General features: G+C 35.4%; 1 protein-coding gene across 1 annotated transcript in view; it reads left to right on the forward strand.

Moving 5' to 3' along the window:
• Positions 1-12,532, forward strand: part of LOC148949500 (MAPK regulated corepressor interacting protein 2) — a 51,809-nt gene extending 39,277 nt beyond the window's left edge. Inside the window, exon 5 of the mRNA XM_089092993.1 lies at positions 12,320-12,532. Within this exon, the coding sequence (XP_088949119.1) occupies positions 12,320-12,393 (74 nt within the window). The 3' untranslated portion in view covers positions 12,394-12,532. The remainder of the gene's footprint in view (positions 1-12,319) is intronic.
• Positions 12,533-18,084: the final 5,552 nt, after the last annotated feature.

An 18,084-nucleotide genomic window follows, 5' to 3' on the forward strand; every position in this document is an offset into this window, starting at 1 on the left:
CACTTGACACTTGCTTATTTTTTCTTTTTTTTTCTTTTTTGACAGTTTTTTTTTTTGACACGTTTTTTGAGGACTTATTTTATTGTATAACGTTTTATGACAAAATTTTTACCTTTAACGTAGGACTTGTTTGATGTTACATTATTCTAGTCACTTTAATATTTTTCTTAATTGTTTAATTCCCATTTGTCTATATTTTGTCGGTTTGTATTCCTTAACGTTTTGTTGTCCGTAAAACTAATTTCATTGAAGTGCTTGTGATGGTTGTTATTTACTTCATTTTTTTGACACGAACTTATATTCGGCGATATATCGCTTGTGAAAAGTTTTAAAATAAAGCATTATTCTATTCTATCTCAGGAACGGATGAGGATATTAAGTTGAAACTTTGAGGGCACGTTGTGAGGAGGGGGTGATGAAAAGTGATCGGAGGGAAATGAGCACCCACCCTTTGCCCTTTTCAGATGTCCTTCTCAAAACTGCTCAAAATTTTTATATGACCATTTTTTGAAAGTAATTAAAAAGTCTAATAACTAAACCTACGGTTATGACACTATTCCCACAATCCCCCGGGCAAGGGTTGTAAATTATACAACTTGCCCTTTATTTACATATAGGATTTATCAGAGGCAACGCTGTAGCGTTGCCTATAGTAAAGGCCATACGGCTCCAATGGTTTATTATTATTTATTTATTTATTAATATTTTTTTCCCAGAGGAACTTCATATGGAAGGGGTCGTCATAGAAACTGCAAAAGGGGCTTATTCGATTGGAAATCGAGAGTTCTAGTGCCATTTTTAATAGTTGAAAGTGATTGGAGGGCAACTAGCCCCCCCCCCTAACGCCCATCATTCCCCAAAACACATCCAATAAAAAATTTGAGATAGCCATTTTGTTCAGCGTAGTTGATTTCCAGATGGAAAATATGTTTTTGAGGAGGACAGTCCCCCACAACCCTCAGGACGTGGGTCTTAAGTTATGCCCTGGGAGCATTTAAGGTTTTTAAGGTTTTATTTAAGGTTTTGTTGTCGTAGAAACTTCAAACCAGGCTCATTCGATTGGAAATTCAAAGGGCTAGTGCCCTTTTTTAATAGTGATTGGAGGGCAACCATCCCCCCTCATGCCCATCATTCCCCTGAACACATCCAATCAAAATTTTGAGATAGCCATTTTGTTCAGCGTAGTTGATTTCCAGATAGAAAATATGTATTTGAGGAGGAGATGGGTCCAGGAGTGCACAAAGGCTCCATTTATATCGGAGGTCCCAAGGACATCGTTCTGTCCGGTTCTAAGCCGGCATAAGCACTTTAGTGTAGACTTTAGAAGATATGTGATCCCCGTCCTGCACTGGTGTCCGGGATGCGGGATCATTGCTTTTCCTGAGGCGAAAATAATTTCAATCATTTAAAAAACATGGAAATTGGAACTTGGAATGTTACAATGTTAAAAAATGACTATTGTATTGACATTTTTACTGACGAATTCAGGCGATTTGAACTGGACCTATTAGGATTTTCAGAAACTCATATCACAAGGGTAGGAAGCCTGAAGATAGGTTATATAGAATTTGTTTACTCAGACATAAAGGATGGGGCATAAAGACAAGGAGTAGGGCTCATGATGAATAAAGAAGCTGCTAAGTCTTGTTTAGGCTGGGAAGGTATTAATAATAGAATACTAATTGCTCATTTTATGACTAGAAAGTTCAGGGTATCAGCTATAGTAGTATACGCCCTTGTAGAACCATAGTGACTCAGATGAATTTTACTTACAGTTACAGGAGCAAATAGACAGGGTCTCAGGTAGAAATATGATTTTATTACTGGGAGATTTTAACGCCCAGGTTGGTAGAAATAGGGATAGATGGTATACCAGCCTAGGTGAATTTGGTGTAGGAAAAGAAAACAGTGATGGATAAAGACTTTTGCAATTTTTTAGGTATAACAATCTAGTTATAACCAATGCGGTGTTTGGTCATAAAATGGCTCATAAGTTAACATGATATTCACATGATGGTAAGACAGCCAACCTTATTGATTATATTATAGTAAACCGAAGACTAGCAGGATCAATACAAGATACTAGGGTATATAGGAGTGCTGTTATTGATGTTAAAAGTAAAGATCACCATCTAGTAGTGTCAAGGGCTAATTTAAAGCTGAAATATCGGAAGGGTAACTACCTCCCGGGAAGTTATGATGTTGGTAGACTCCTGGATGAGAATTTGAGAGAAACTTTCCAGGAACAGTTGAATACTAAACTTAAGAGTTTAAAATTTGATAATGTTGAAGATGGTTGGAATGATTTAAAAAAAATAATTTGTGAAGTTGCTGAAGGCGTATTAGGAAAGAAAGCTAGAACTGCTGCTAAGAATATTAGTGAAAAAGCTTTATGTTTAATAGGAATGAAAAATAACTTTTACAAGAATCATCTGAGTGACAGATCATAAGAAAACAAAAGAAATGTAAAGAAAGTGGAGAAAGCATTAAAATATGAACAAAGGAGGTGTGAAGTGGAGGCCATGGATAAAATTACCGAGGATCTGGAAGATGCAGCTAGACAGCATAATAGTAAAATATTGTACTGGCACATTAACAAATTGAGAGGGAGTAGTCAATCCGGACTTGGCCCAGTTAAAGATAGGAATGGGGTCACAATTAGTGATAAGGAAAAAACTAAAGAGAGATGGGCCGAACATTTTGAGAATTTGCTTAACCGAGATAGAGTTGCAGGAAAAAATATTGAGGAAAATGAAAAAGTTTGTGATACTTTGTATGTGAAGGAAGGTTTGTTTTGCGAGGAGGAATTAGTAACAGTACTAAAATAATTAAAGAATAATAAAGCCCCAGGTGCTGCTAGGGTGGTAAACGATTTTCTTAAATATGGTGGCTCTTATGTTAGAAATAAGTTACTAAAGATTATAAATATGATTTTTGAAAAAGGGAAGTACCTAACGATTTTAGGAAAACCTTAATTAAGCCACTTTATAAGAAAGGTGATAAAATTGAGTGTGGTAATTATCGAGGCATTAGTCTGGTCGTTGTAGGTAATAAATTACTTAGTAATATGATACTTTTTAGACTGAGAGATGCTGTAGACAAAGTTTTAAGAGAAGAACAGTGCGGTTTTAGAAAGGTTAGAGGATGTGTCGAGCAATTTTTCACTCTTAGGCTAGTAATTGAGAAGTGCCTGAGTTTTCAAACACCTTTGGTCCCCAGTTTTATAGATTATGAGCAAGCGTTCGATTCTGTTGATAGAGGAGCTTTAGTAAGATTATATCCTTGTATGGTATACCTGAAAAATACATTAAAGTTATTAACGCTATTTTCGACAATAAAACTGCTGCGGTTAAGGTAGGAAATGAGGTAAGCAGCTGGTTTTGCACTAAATCAGGAGTTAAGCAGGGCTGTGTTCTATCCCCCTTTATATGGATCATTTTGATGGACTTTGTTTTAAGGAGCAAAGGAAAGGCAATAGAAGACCAAGGAATCAAATGGGGAGGAAAAAGTGTCATGGACTTGGATTATGCTGACGACTTAAGCATCCTAGATGAAAGTGTGAGCAAAATGAATGAAGTTTTAGAGGTTTTGCGAGTTCAGGGTGCTAGAACTGGTTTGAAAATTAATGTTAGGAAGACTAAGTCACTAAGTCTAGGAACAAGTGAAGATGAAAAGGTGACGTTGAGTAATGAGAAGATTGATCAGCTGGGCAGCTTCACTTACCTTGGTAGTATTATTAGTAAAGATGGTGGGAGCAGTGAAGATGTTAAATATAGAATAGCCATGGCTCAGGGTGTTTTTTCACAGTTAAAAAAAGTCTGGAAGAATAGGAAGATAAGTGTGCAAACCAAGATTAAAATCTAAGACGCTACAGTGATGACAATGGTAAAATATGGCTCTAAAGCATGGACCCTCCGAAAACCGGATGAAGATTTTCTAGATGTCTTCCATAGAAATTTCTTAAGGATTTTTCTGGGTACCCGGCTGACTGACCGTATTTCAAACAATAGGCTATACGAAAAATGTGGTGTAATACCGCTCTCTAGGGCTATAATGAAAGAAAGGTTGAGGTGGCTTGAGCACGTTGTGCGGATGAAGGATGACAGATTGCCGAAGATTGTCCTTTTTGGCCAACCCTCTAGGGCTAAATGGAAAGCAGTTCGTCCCCGTCTGGGCTGGGAGAATATCATAAAGAAGGATTTAAAGGAAATGGGAACTTCGTGGGAGGGTGTAAAGAGGGAGGCTTTGAATAGATTGGGGTGGAGGAGGAGCGTGCGTAGCTGTGTTGGCCTCAGGCGGCTTGGTGCTGCGGTGAGTTGTTAGTAGTAGTAGTAGTAGGACACTCCCCCACAACCCTCAGGGCAGGGGTTTTAAGTTATGCCCTTTGGGCACATTAGGTTTTTTGTAGAAGGCGCTGTCGTAGAAACTTCTAAAAAAGCTCATTCGATTGTAAATTCAACTGGGTAGTGCCCTTTTTAATAGTTGAAAGTGATTGGAGGGCAACTAGCTCCTCCCCCCACGCCCATCATTCCCCCAAACACATCCAATCAAAATTTTGAGATAGCCATTTTGTTCTTCGTAGTTGATTTCCAGATAGAAAAAATGTTTTTGAGGAGGACACTCCCCCACAACCCTCAAGGCAAGGGTTTTAAGTTATGCCCTGGGGGCATTAAGGTTTTTATAGAAAGTTTTGTCGTAAAAACTTCAAAAAAGACTCATTCGATTGGAAATTCAAAGGGCTAGTGCCCTTTTTAACTGTTGAAAGTGATACTAAGGCAACTGACACCCTTTCCTTTTCCCCAAACACATCCAATCAAAATTTTGAGATAGCCATTTTATTAAACGTAGTTTTAAGTTCTGGAAATTAGGTCTTTGAGGATGACAGCTCCCCCACAGCCCTCAGGGCAAGGGTTGTAAGTTATGCCCTTGGCGCATGTAAGGTTTTTTATAGACAACGTTGTCGTAGAAACTTCAAAAAGGGCTCATTCGATTGAAAACTTAAATGGCTAGTTCCCTTTTTAATAGCCGAGAGTGATTCTAAGGCAACTGACACCCCTTCCACGCCCACGATTTCCTCAAACACATCCAATCAAAATTTTGATATAGCCTTTTTTTTCAACGTAGTTGAAAGTTCTGGAAATTATATGTTTGAGCAGGACACTCCCCCGACAGTCTTCAGGGACAAGGATTTTATGTAATGCCTTCGGGGCATATTTGGTTATTATGGAAGGAATGCTCGTATAAACTTCAGAGAGGGCTCATTTGACTGGAAATTGAAAGTTCTAGTTCACTTTTTAAGATCCAAAAGATATGGGAGGGTAACCAGCTTTGCCCCCCCCCCCCAAGCCCTTTTTTCCCAAATGCATCCAATAAAAATTTTAAGATAGCTATTTTTTTAAAATTAGTTCAAATATCATATAACAAGGATTTTATTGTTGATACAACCCATCACGGTATGGGGGTGTACATTATAGCTTATGCCCTGGGGGCATATATGGATCTTGTAGAACGGATGATCATATTAAAATCAGATAGGACTAAGTCTATTGGAAGCTGAAATTTCTATTTGACTTTTAAGAATCAAAAGAAATTAGAGGGCACCTAGCCCCCCCCCCCTCCGCGCCCTTTTTTCCTCAAACCCATTCCATAAGAACTTTGAGATAGATTTTTTTTTTAATAGTTCAAAGACCATATAACGAAAACTCAGGGGTCAACACAGCCCCCCAGGGCCAGAGGGCAGGTGTTGTAAGTTATGCCCTGGGGGAATGTATGGTTCTTATTGAAGGGATGCTCGCAAAAGAGTCAAACGAGATTAAAGGGCAACTAGCCCCCCCCAAGCCCCTTTTTCCCAAATGCATCCAATAAAAATTTTGAGATAGCCATTAAGTTAAAAAATTGCTCAAAAGTCAGATAACAAAAACTCAGGTGTCGTCAAAACCCCCCAGGGCCCGGGGACAGGTGTTGTAAGTTATGCCCTGGGGCATATATTGTTCGTATGAAAGGGATGCTAGTATAAACTTCAGAGAGGGCTCATTAGACTGGATATTGGAAGTTCGAGCTCACTTTTTAATAGTCAAAAGAGATCCGAGGGCAGCTAGCCCCCCCCCCCGCCTTCTTTTTCAAAACCCAATTGATGAAAATTTTGAGACAGATATTTTGTTAAAAATAGTTCAAAGGCCGGATAAGAAAAATCCGGTGTCGATAGAACCTCCCAGGGCACTGGGGAAGGCATTCTTAAATAATGCCCTATGGGCATGTATGGTTCTTATGAAAGGGATGCTCGTATAAACTTCATAGAGGGCTCTTTTGATTGGAAATTGAAAGTTCTGGTTCACTTTTTAAGAGTCAAGAGAGTTAAACCAGCCCCCCCCCCCCCAACGCTTTTTTCCCCCAAACCCGTCCGCTACAAATTTTGAGATAGCCTGTGTTTTGGAAATTGCTCAAAAATTAGAAAACAAAAACGTCCCCCAGAGCCCGGGGGACAGGCTTTTTAAGTGTTGTCCTGGGGGCGTGTATGGTTCTTATAAAAGGGACGATATTTTAAATTTAAAAGAAGGATGGTTTAATTCGAAATTAAAAAATGTGGTTCGATCTTTAAGAGTCAAAAGATATGCGAAGGCAACTAGCCCCCCCCCATACACCCTTTTTTCCCCACGCCCATCCGATTAAATTTTTTAAATAGTCATTTCATTAAAAATATTTCAAAGGTCAGATAAGAAAAATTCCTGTGTCGACGGAACCCTCCAAGGCCTGGAGGCAGGCGTTATGAGTAATGCTCTAGGGGCATATATAGTTCTTATGGAAAGGATGCTTGTATAAACTTCGGAGAGGGCTCACTTGTTTGGAAATGGAAAGTTCATGTTCACTTTTTAAGAGTCAAAAGAGATCGGAGGGCAACTAGCCCCCTCCTCCACGCCCAAAATGCATCAAATAAAAATTTTGAGATATACATTTTGTTAAAAATAGTTCAAAGTTCTGATAACAAAAAACTCCGGTGTCGACACAGTCCCCCAGGGCCCGGGGGTAGGCGTCGTAAGTTATACCCTTGGGGCATATATGGTTGTTATGGAAGGGATGCTTGTATAAACTTCCCAGAGGGCTCATTTGATTTGAAACTGGAAGTTGTAATTCACTCTTTAAGAGTCAGAAAGGATTAGACGGCAACTAGCCTCCCCCCCATATTAGATTTATTTTTTCCCCAGTGACACATCAACTAGAAAGAGTCTTCTTACAAACTTCAAAGGGGGCTCATTCGAGTGGACATCGAGAGTACTAGTGCCCTATTAAAGAGTCAAAAGTGATCAGAGGGCAATTTCCCCCCCCCCCAAGCCTATTTCCCCAAATACATCTGATAAAAATTTTAGGTAGCCATTTTGTTACAAATAGTTCAAAGATCATATAACAAAAACTCCTTTGCGTATGGTCATTTCGTTAAAAATAGTTCAAAGGTCAGATAAAAAAGACTTCTGTGTCGACACCCCCCCCCCTAGAGCCGGGGCAGGCGCTGTAAGTATTGCTATGGGGGGCATATATGGTTCTTATGGAAGGTATGCTCGTATAAACCTCAGAGAGGGTTCATTTGAATGGAAATTAAAAGTTATAGTTCATTTTCTCAGAGTGAAAAACGATCGGACGGCAACTAGCCCCTCCCGCCCTCCACGCCTTTTGGTGTATTGGATGGATAAACCCATCCGATAAAAATTTAAGGTGAGCATTTTTTTAAAAATAGTTTAACCATCAGATATTAAAACCCCAGGGTCAACACAAACCCCCATGGCCCAGGGACAGGCGTTATAAGTTATACTCTGGGGATATATATGGTTCTTATAGAAGGGATACTCGTATAAACTTCAGACAGGGCTCATTTGATTGAAAATAGAAAGTTCTATTTCACTTATAAAGAGTCGAAAGAGACCGAAGCTTAATCTAGTCCCCCAACGCCCTTTTTCCCCAAACCGATCCGATAAAAATTTTTAGATAGCAATTTTGTTAAAAATAGTTCAAACATCAGATAATAAAAACTCCGAGGTTGACACAAACCCATTTTTTTACTTTGACATTATTACTTTGATACCAGTTTTGATACATTGATAAACATTTGAATTTTTTTTTAATTTTGATTTTGAAATAAGGAATTTATAAAAACTTGAAATTTTTTTAAATAAAAAATGAACAAAAAATAATTAAAAAAAAATTAAGCTCAGCATATACAAATACTTTTTAAAATTAAAACTCAAAACGACCAGAAATTACTATTAGAGAATAAAAGAAACCCAAAACGAACAGAAATTAAATAAACAATCATAGCAAAAACATACAACAAGTAATTGAATAAATAAGTAAATAGATCTTAAAGCTTAAAACGAAAAATAATATTTTCCTATTGAAGTATAAATGAAACTTAAAACGAACAGAAATTAAATAAGCAATCAATGCAAACAAACATACAATAGATATTAATTTAAATTAATAAATAAATCTTAAAACGAGTGAAACTTAAATTGAATATGCAAATAAAGCTTGAAACGAATAAAAATCACCACAAACAAGAGGTTGGGTATGACCTCCTAAAAGTCTAAAACCTACTGGGTCATTCGCGCTTTACTGAAAACTATATGCGACTTGAACAGTCTTGGGAAGTATAAATAACATCAAATTGAATATGTGATGTAGGCCTATAATGATATTAATTGTTGAAAGATCCATCAGGTCAAGAATTTATTTCACTGTAATCATGCTGTAAGAACTGGAAAAGAAAATATTTGTAATATAATCCGTTTTTAGTTAAGCGCCAATGACGCAGTAGGCTTTTGGTTTTTATTTACAGTTAGGAATAGAGGTAGTATCCAAACCTTTGTTTGTAGGGAAACTATATTCGTCTTTAACAACTTTAAAAAGAGCTAATAAATTAAACTGAATATTTGATGTATAATGATATTAATTGCTGAAAGCTCATCAGTTCAAAATGTTACTATAATTTTAATGTTTATTTTCAATATCAAGCACAAAAGAAAATATTTGTCATAAAATTGGTTTCAGTAAAGTGCCAATGACGCAGTAGGCTTTAGACTTTTACAGTGAGAGAAGGAGGTGATACCCAAATCTTGTTTGTGGGTGATTTTTGTTCGTTTCAAGCTTGATTTACATTAATGCCTATTGTATTTTTGTTTGCATTGATTGTTTATTTAATTTCTGTTCGTTTTAAGTTTCTTTTATAATTCAATAGCAAAACTCTTTTTTTCATTTTAAACTTTATATTCATATTCAATCTCAGCATTACTCGCTTTAAGATCTTTTTATTCATTTAAATTATTACTTGTTGTATGTTTTTGCTATGATTGTTTATTTAATTTCTGTTCGTTTTGGGTTTAATTTATTCTTTAATAATAATTTCTGGTCGTTTTGAGTTTGAATTTTAACAGGTATTTGTATCTGCTGAGCTTAAGTTTAAAATGGCCCATACTTTGTTCGTTTTTGATTGTTTTAAGTTCGTTTTAAGTTACATTTAAGCTTCAATAGCAAAATAATTTTTTTTTGTTTTAAGCTTGATTTTCATATTCAATCTAATCATTACTCGCTTTAAGATCTATTTATTCATTTATATTATTACTTGTTGTATGTTTTTTGATATGATTGTTTATTTAATTTCTGTTCGTTTTGGGTTTCATTTATTATTTAATAGTAATTTCTGGTCGTTTTGAGTTTTAATTTCAAAATGCTGAGCTTAAGTTTAAAATAGCCTTTACTTTTCTTTGAAAAACTTATTTTTCGGCAAGTTTTTTTCAAATTAATTATTAGAAAAGGGGAATGTTTGATCCTGTGTGTGTCTGAAAAGGCTAAGGACACTAGGTTGAAACTTTGAGAAATCTTGAGGGGGATGTTGAAATAAATCAAAAGACACTATGTGTAGTAGGTAGTTGACCGCGACTACTTGCGACTGGAACTGTAACTATGTGCGACTGTGACTGTGACTACTTGCAGCTGTGACTCGAGTACTTACGACTGAGACTTCGGATACTTATGACTGAAACTACCACTACTTGTGATTGCGACTACTTGCTGCTGTGACTGCGACTGTGACTACTAGTGTGTGTGATTACGACTACTTGCGACTGTAACTGTCACTTCTTGTGATTGTAATCGACGATGTGAGACTGCAACTTTGACTACTTGTAACTGCAACTACGTCTACTTGCTACTGTGATCACTATTGACAGGGACTACTTGCGTCTGCGACCACGGCTAGTTATGGTTGCGGCTGCGACTGCTTGCGAATGCGATTACGATTGCTTGCGACTGCTACTACCACTAATCCGACTGTGACTACAACTATGACTGGTATTACTACTAATACTACTACAACTGTTAGGGGTGGGGGGAGGCAATAGCCAAAATCCTGTTTGTAGTAATTTCCGTTCGTTTTAAGTTGTCTAACTTTAAAATATCAGTAAATTCATCCAGTCTGCCATTCCGAAAATTTCGTAAATTCTTTATTGTGCAGTCAAGTTTTTTGTTTTTTTCCATCATTGAACTACTCAATTTGAGTTTGGTCTTTTGAGTTTCATCTATTTTCTCAACCATTAAGAAAGCCGTGTAACTTCTGTTCAGATTCTACAAACAGAAATTCAAAAGAGCTATTAACATTAATGAGCAATTATGAAAAATTACAAACCTTTGGACGCTCGGTTTTATAAATTATGAAAACGAAGTTCCAAGGAAAAACAATTCGCTGAATATAATTGGCAGTTTAGTTCCTTATCATTTTTTTTTTGTATAAGCGCTCAATCTAATAATCCAGGATTAAAAAGTACTTTATCTTTCTCGTCTCAAGGTTTACAAAAACAGCGTCCATCAGTAGATAAGGAGTCATTATATCAACACTGCAACCCCACAATAAATACAGTATTTACTACTATGAAAAGAGGAACTTTACGGATGTGTAGATGCACCAAAAAGTAAAGACTGCTTTTACATGGTGATGTTTCTGACAAAATAGGAACTATTTAGGGATGGAATGGCTGATGATTCTTGGTTTGCCATAATATGGAATTCCTTAAATAGCGAACACAAAAATCCTTACTATTCTCAGTTTTAATGGGTGGAGGGGGAGGACAATATATATATATATATATATATATATATATATATATATATATATATATATATATATATATATATATATATATTTAAGGCAAAAAAAAATCAATATTTTATATATATACATATTTATCAAGCTTGCACTCAAGTAAATCAGCACACTCAAAAATAATTAAACTTGAAAAAAACTTAATGACTTCGTATGGGGGGGGGGGATATATTCATAACCAAACTTTATAGGACTGATGTAGCAGACAAAAGTTATGGGAAGCTAACTGATTTGAATTGTGATAATATGACGTTGCCATAAATGTTAGAATGAATACCAGGTAATCTAGAATTTACGATTTTGAAGTAAAAACATGAGCTTTCGCCCAGAAAGGCAATACCACAACAATGGACGTTGCCAGAATCTTATGTTAGAGAAGATTAAATTGTTTTTCATTGTGAGGCCTCCAAGTATGCAGAGGCTCAACAGTCCAATATGTGACGCCTCTGCCTAAACTTGATCTCATAATTTAAAATTTGAACTGTCCACAGAAAATTGTCTCTCATCATTGTGTAGAATTTCAAATTCTTGGCAGGTTTTCCTTCTGCAGTTTACAATCCAGTTCTGCTTTGTAAGTGGGGAATAGATTTTAGGGATCAGATTTTCTTCATTCCGTTTCCTGTTTTGTAATATTTAAGTTTTAGTCTTTGAATCCTTGATTGCTAAGAGTGTCATCTAGCTTAGATTTCAATTTCTAAGAAGTTTAAAAATGCAACTAGTTTTTCTTTTTGTCTGTTCTTTTAAAATGGTTTCTTCAGAGCTTGTGGGCCAAAATCAGACATGCATTAATTCAAAAACGTTCAAAAATTAAAATTAAAAAACAAGTTTTTTTTAACTGAAAGTAAGGAACGACGTTAAAACTTATAATGAACAGAAATTATTCCGTATATAAAAGGGGCTGTCCCCTCCTCAGCGCCTCGCTCTTTACGCTAAAGTTTGACTTTCTCACAACTCTATTTTTTTAAACAGTAAAAAACTTCAGCGTAAAGAACGAGGCGTTGAGGAGGGGACAGACCCTTTCGTATGAGGAATAATTTCTTTTCGTTTTAAGTTTTAACGTCGTTCCTTACTTTCAGTTAAAAAAACTTGTTTTTTTTATTTAATCTCAATATAGAGCTGGGATCTTTAAGGAAGATTTAAATCTTTTTTAATGTATAACACTTTCTGTTTTAGATTTCGAGCCATTTGATCTTGAAGCATGGTGGGGTCGTCGATTGTTAGAAAACATTGAGAAGTCTGCCAGATGAAGGTAATCCAAACTGCAAAACATGCCGCATTTGAAAGGAAATGCCTTGATTCACTATAACGCTCTAGCTCAATTTTTAATCTGTGATACAAGTTATTGTTTAGATTTATGGAAACTTTTAGAATAAAATTCTAAATTTATTATGTCTTCCACTTTTGTCTTTGGGTGTGCAACATAAGGCCTGTTTCTTATCAACAGTAGAGGTGACCCTATAACTCCCACGAGTACCACGTGGTTTATTGTTTTCTCAGTGAGAATGAAAAAACAGTTGAAATTCTCACTTGAAAAACCATGAATTTTGTTGCATTTATGGTTGTTTTCATGGATGGATGTGTGTTGTTCGATTTATTTGATGTTTTTCTCGGATGTCAACATCAAATTATGGATGTTTTATGGTTTTTGTCAGTGAGAATGGAAAAACAGAAACTTTCTCACTTTCATGGGTGTCAACAGCAATTCATATCTGTTTTATGGTTTTTCTCAGTGAGAATGAAAAAACAGGAATTTTGTCACTTGGAAAACCATAAACCACGTGGTCCTGTCACGAGTAGCACCTGTGCTGTCGACCTCAATTCACCTATCGTGAATCAATAATTCCCCTTAGAAACAACAAATTAATTTTCCCTTTCTTGACAGATCAATCAATCAATGACATCATCTGTCAGACTTTAAAAATTTTCTCCTAGAAACATTTCTCCAGGAATAGATCCAAAATCATTAATGTCTTTGCCTCGGGAACAGTTCTACTGGTCGAACTCCAAAGGATATTAATAACCAAAGGCCATGGAAACAATTAGGCAAAAAACATCTTAGCGATGAATTGTTTTAGCGCGTGAGAAGGTTTCATATTAATTTGAAATGCATTAGCACAGAGATGCCAATAACAAAGGAACACGCTGAATTTGCGTTTAGGGATTATTTGGGCGAAACCGTTTTAGACAGGTTATGGAACTATTTCGGCGAAACAGATAGAGACATTTTAAAAGAAGATTTTTGAAGAGATTTTGGAGGAGGTTTTGAGTGTGGTCGTTATAATACACAAGTTTCATTTGAACAGTGTTGTGAGGTCCTCTAACCCAACCCCAAAGGGTCCCAATCCTCCTACCCCAACCCCGAAGGAAGCCCCCTGTCCTCAAAGGTCCCCCAAGCTCCCAGAGCCCCAGCCCCCCCCCCCCCAAACGCCCTCCTCAGACCCTCAAAGACCCTCCTCTGGTCCTCAAAGGGCACCCGGATCCCCAAAGGGCATCCCGGACCCCAAAGGCCCTCCCCCCGGTCCTCAAAGGTCCCCCACGCTCCCAAAGAGCCACCGGCGCCCCCCAAGGCCCCCCCAGACCTCCAAAGGCCAACCCCGGGCCCCCCAACGGCCCCTCGCGCTCCCACAGGCCCAACGGGGTCCCACAGGCCCTCCCAGGCCTCCAAAGGCCCTCCCCGGGCCCCCCACAGGCCCATCGAGCTCCCAAAGGACCAACGGGGTCCCAACGGCCCTCCCCTGGTCCTCAAAGGTCCCCCAAGCTCCCAAAGAGCCAACCGGCCCCCCCAAGGGTCCTCCCAAACACCCTCCCTGGACCCCCCAAAGCGTCCCCTCTCCAATTTTTTTTAATACTTTTTTATGGCTTTATTATATATTTTCTGAACAAGTTCCATTCATAATGTCATTCCTAAACCCATTTTCCAACCTCAAAGAGTCCCCTCCCCAATTCGTAAATACTTTCTTAAATTTTTTAACATGGTATTTTTTTAACTTTTTACTTATCTTAAAATGACATGAAATATGCTTACGGCTCTACCAATCGTACTATGTGTTTGTTCATGGACACGACGCGGCTTTTCCACTGGTACTCTATGGTAGATTATCGACACTACCTAGTTTATTGCATGCATTAAATCAGTATTTTTTACGCAGTGGAAGGATCAACACACAATTCATATCTGTAAAAAGTGAAGATGAATTATTCGACGAAAGTATGTGCACATGAAAAAATCATTGTCGTGTTGAACGCTGACAAGGAGAAATACCTGAACTATGAAACGAGTGCAAGTGGAGATCTTATTGGCAATGTATGCATACGTTGTCATCACAGTGAGGAGTTAAATTCCTTTGGTGTACCCAAGAATTTCATTCGTGTAAACGGTGGATATGCAAGAGTATCATTACCAGAGAAATTAGTGCTCAAAGAGAATGCCAACTTAAAAATAATTGTTGATGATAGGGGACAACTCCTTGCTACGGCTTCTGGTAACACATTACCTGTTGATAAATCCTATCATCCTCTTTCCGGTATTAGCATTTCAAAGAGAACAAGAAAAAGACAAGCATACTCCTGCACCAACATCATAAATCATATCTTGTCAATGTGTCAAAACTGCCATCTATGTAAAAATAATGTGACAATAGACAGTGAAATCGCATGCATAATAAAAAGGACATTAGCAGACAATATACTCAATGAATATAAATATGAATTGACGGAAAGTGTAGCGCAAGTTTACTAATAATGTGTAATAATGTATTTAACGTATTTTTATATTAATATTCTACATGTCATTATTTCATTAAAAATATTTTATTCATTATTTTGTTAAGTGTTCATTATTTTAGGGTATGCTAGAACGTCAAAATTTCAGAATATCTATTAAAAAGGTCAGAGATGAAAGAAAAAGAATTTTTATAGATAAAGATACTACTAGCAGGCTCAATGTTTCATAGAAGATATAAAAGTTCAAGATCTCTTCTGAATTTTACCAAAGAACATATTTCACTTCTAATTTCACCAGAGAAAATAAAAAGCTTTCACTTCAGTTGTTTATTTCACCGAGACATAAAAAATTTAAAGTTCACTTCTAAATTTTTCTGTAGAAGATAGGAAAAGTTATACTATGATTTTGATTATTTTCTATGAAGGTAAAAAGTTCTAGTTCATTTTTAAATTTTCTCAACGAAGTGAAGAAAAGTTCAAGTTCTCTTCTGAATTTTACCATAGAACACACTTTAATTCTAATTTCTCAGAGAAAACAAATATCTTCCGCTTCAGTTGTTTATTTCACAAAGACATAAAGAAATTTAAAGTTCAATTCTAAATTTTTCGGTGGTAGATAGGAAAAGCAATACCGTACTTATGAAATATTTTCACGGAAGATAAAAAGCTCTAGTTCAATTTAAAATTTTCTCAACGAAGTCAAGGAAAGTTCAAGTTCTCTTCTGAATTTTACCAAAGAACACGCTACAATTCTCATTTCTCCAGAGAAAACAAAAATCTTCCACTTCAGTTCTTTATTTCACAAACACATAAAGAAATTTAAAGCTCAATTCTCATTTTTCGATGGAAGATAGAAAAAGTAATACCATACTTGTGAATATTTTCACGGAAGATAAAAATTACTAGTTCAATTTAAAATTTTCTCAACGAAGTGAAGAAAAAGTTCAAGTTCTCTTCTGAATTTTACCAAAGAACACGCTACAATTCTAATTTCTCCAGAGAAAGCTAAAATCTTCTACTTCAGTTGTTTATTTCACAAAGAGATAAAGAAATTTAAAGTTCAATTCTAAATTTTTCGGTGGTAGATATGAAAAGCAATACCTTACTTGTGAAATATTTTCACGGAATATAAAAAGATCTAGTTAATTTTAAAATTTTCTCAACGATGTCAATGATATTTCAAGTTCTCTTCTGAATTTTACCAAAGAACACGCTACAATTCTCATTTCTCCAGAGAAAAAAAAAATCTTCCACTTCAGTTCTTTATTTCACAAAGACATAAAGAAATTTAAAGTTCAATTCTAATTTTTCGGTGGAAGATAGAAAAAGCAATACCTTACTTGTGAATATTTTCATTGAAGATAAAAAGTTCTAGTTCAATTTAAAATTATCTCAAAGAAGTTAAGGAGAGTTCAAGTTCTCTTCTGAATTTTACCAAAGAACACGCTACAATTCTAATTTCTCAGAGAAAACAAAAATATTCCACTTCAGTTATTTATTTCAAAAAGACATAAATAAATTTAAATCTCAAGTATAATTTATAGGTTGGAAGATAGAAAAAGTAATACCATACTTGTGAATATTTTCATGGAAGATAAAAAGTTCTAGTTCAATTTTAAATTTTCTCAAAGAAGTTAAGGAGAGTTCAAGTTCTCTTCTGAATTTTACCAAAGAACACGCTACTATTCTAATTTCTCAAGAGAAAGCTAAAATCACCAACGTCAGTTATTTATTTCACAAAGACATAACTAAATTTAATTTTCATTTCTAATTTTTCGGTTGGAAGATAGAAAAAGCAATACCTTACTTGTGAATATTTTCATGGAAGATAAACAGCTCTAATTCATTTTAAAATTTTCTCAACGAAGTTAAGTATAGTTCAAGTTCTCTTCTGAATTTTACCAAAGAACACGCTTCAATTCTAATTTCTCCAGAGAAAACAAAAATCTTCAACTTCAGTTCTTTATTTCACAATGACATAAAGAAATTTAAAGTTCAATTCTAATTTTTCGGTTGGAAGATAGAAAAAGTAATACCATACTTGTGAATATTTTCATTGAAGATAAAAAGTTCTAGTTCAATTTAAAATTTTCTAAACAAAGTGAAGAAAAATTCAAGTTCTCTTCTGAATTTTACCAAAGAACACGCTACAATTCTAATTTCTCCAGAGAAAACAAAAATCTTCCACTTCAGTTCTTTATTTCACAAAGACATAAAGAAATTTAAAGTTCATTTCTAATTTTTCGATTGGTAGATAGAAAAAGTAATAACATACTGGTGAATATTTTCATGGACGATAAAAAGTTCTAGTTCATTTTAAAATTTTCTCAACAAAGTGAATAAAAATTCAAGTTCTCTTCTTAATTTTACCAAAGAACACGCTACACTTCTAATTTCTCCAGAGAAAACAAAAATCTTCCACTTCATTTCTTTATTTCACAAAGAGATAAAGAAATTTAAAGTTCATTTCTAATTTTTCGGTTGGAAGATAGAAAAAGAAATACCAAACTTGTGAATATTTTCATGGAAGATAAAAAGTTCTAATTCAATTTAAAATTTTATCAACAAAGTGAAGAAAAATTAAAGTTCTCTTATGAATTTTACCAAAGAACACGCTACAATTCTAATTTCTCCAAAGAAAAAAAAAATCCCCAACTTCAGTTCTTTATTTCACAAAGACATAAAGAAATTTAAAGTTCATTTATAATTTTTCGGTTGGAAGATAGAAAAAGCAATACCATACTTGTGAATATTTTAATGGAAGATAAAAAAGTTCTAATTCATTTTAAAATTTTCTCAACAAAGTTAAGTAGAGTTCAAGTTCTCTTCTGAATTTTAACAAACAACACGCTACAATTCTAATTTCTCCAGAGAAAACAAAAATCTTCCAATTCAGTTCTTTATTTCACGAAGAAATAAAGAAATTTAAAGCTCAATTCTAATTTTTCGGTTGGAAGATAGAAAAAGAAATACCATACTTGTGAATATTTTCATTGAAGATACAAAGTTCTAGTTCAATTTAAAATTTTCTCAACAAAGTTAAGAAAAATTCAAGTTCTCTTCTGAATTTTACCAAAGCACACGCTACAATTCTAATTTCTCCCGAGAAATCAAAAATCTTACACTTCAGTTCTTTATTTCACAAAGACATAAAGAAATTTAAAGTTCATTTCTAATTTTTAGATTGGAAGATAGAAAAAGTAATACCATACTGG

The sequence above is a fragment of the Artemia sp. Qi Xiang Cuo genome, chromosome 8 (genome assembly GCF_049724085.1).
Source record: "Artemia sp. Qi Xiang Cuo chromosome 8, ASM4972408v1, whole genome shotgun sequence".
In the NCBI taxonomy this organism is placed as follows: domain Eukaryota; kingdom Metazoa; phylum Arthropoda; class Branchiopoda; order Anostraca; family Artemiidae; genus Artemia; species Artemia sp. Qi Xiang Cuo.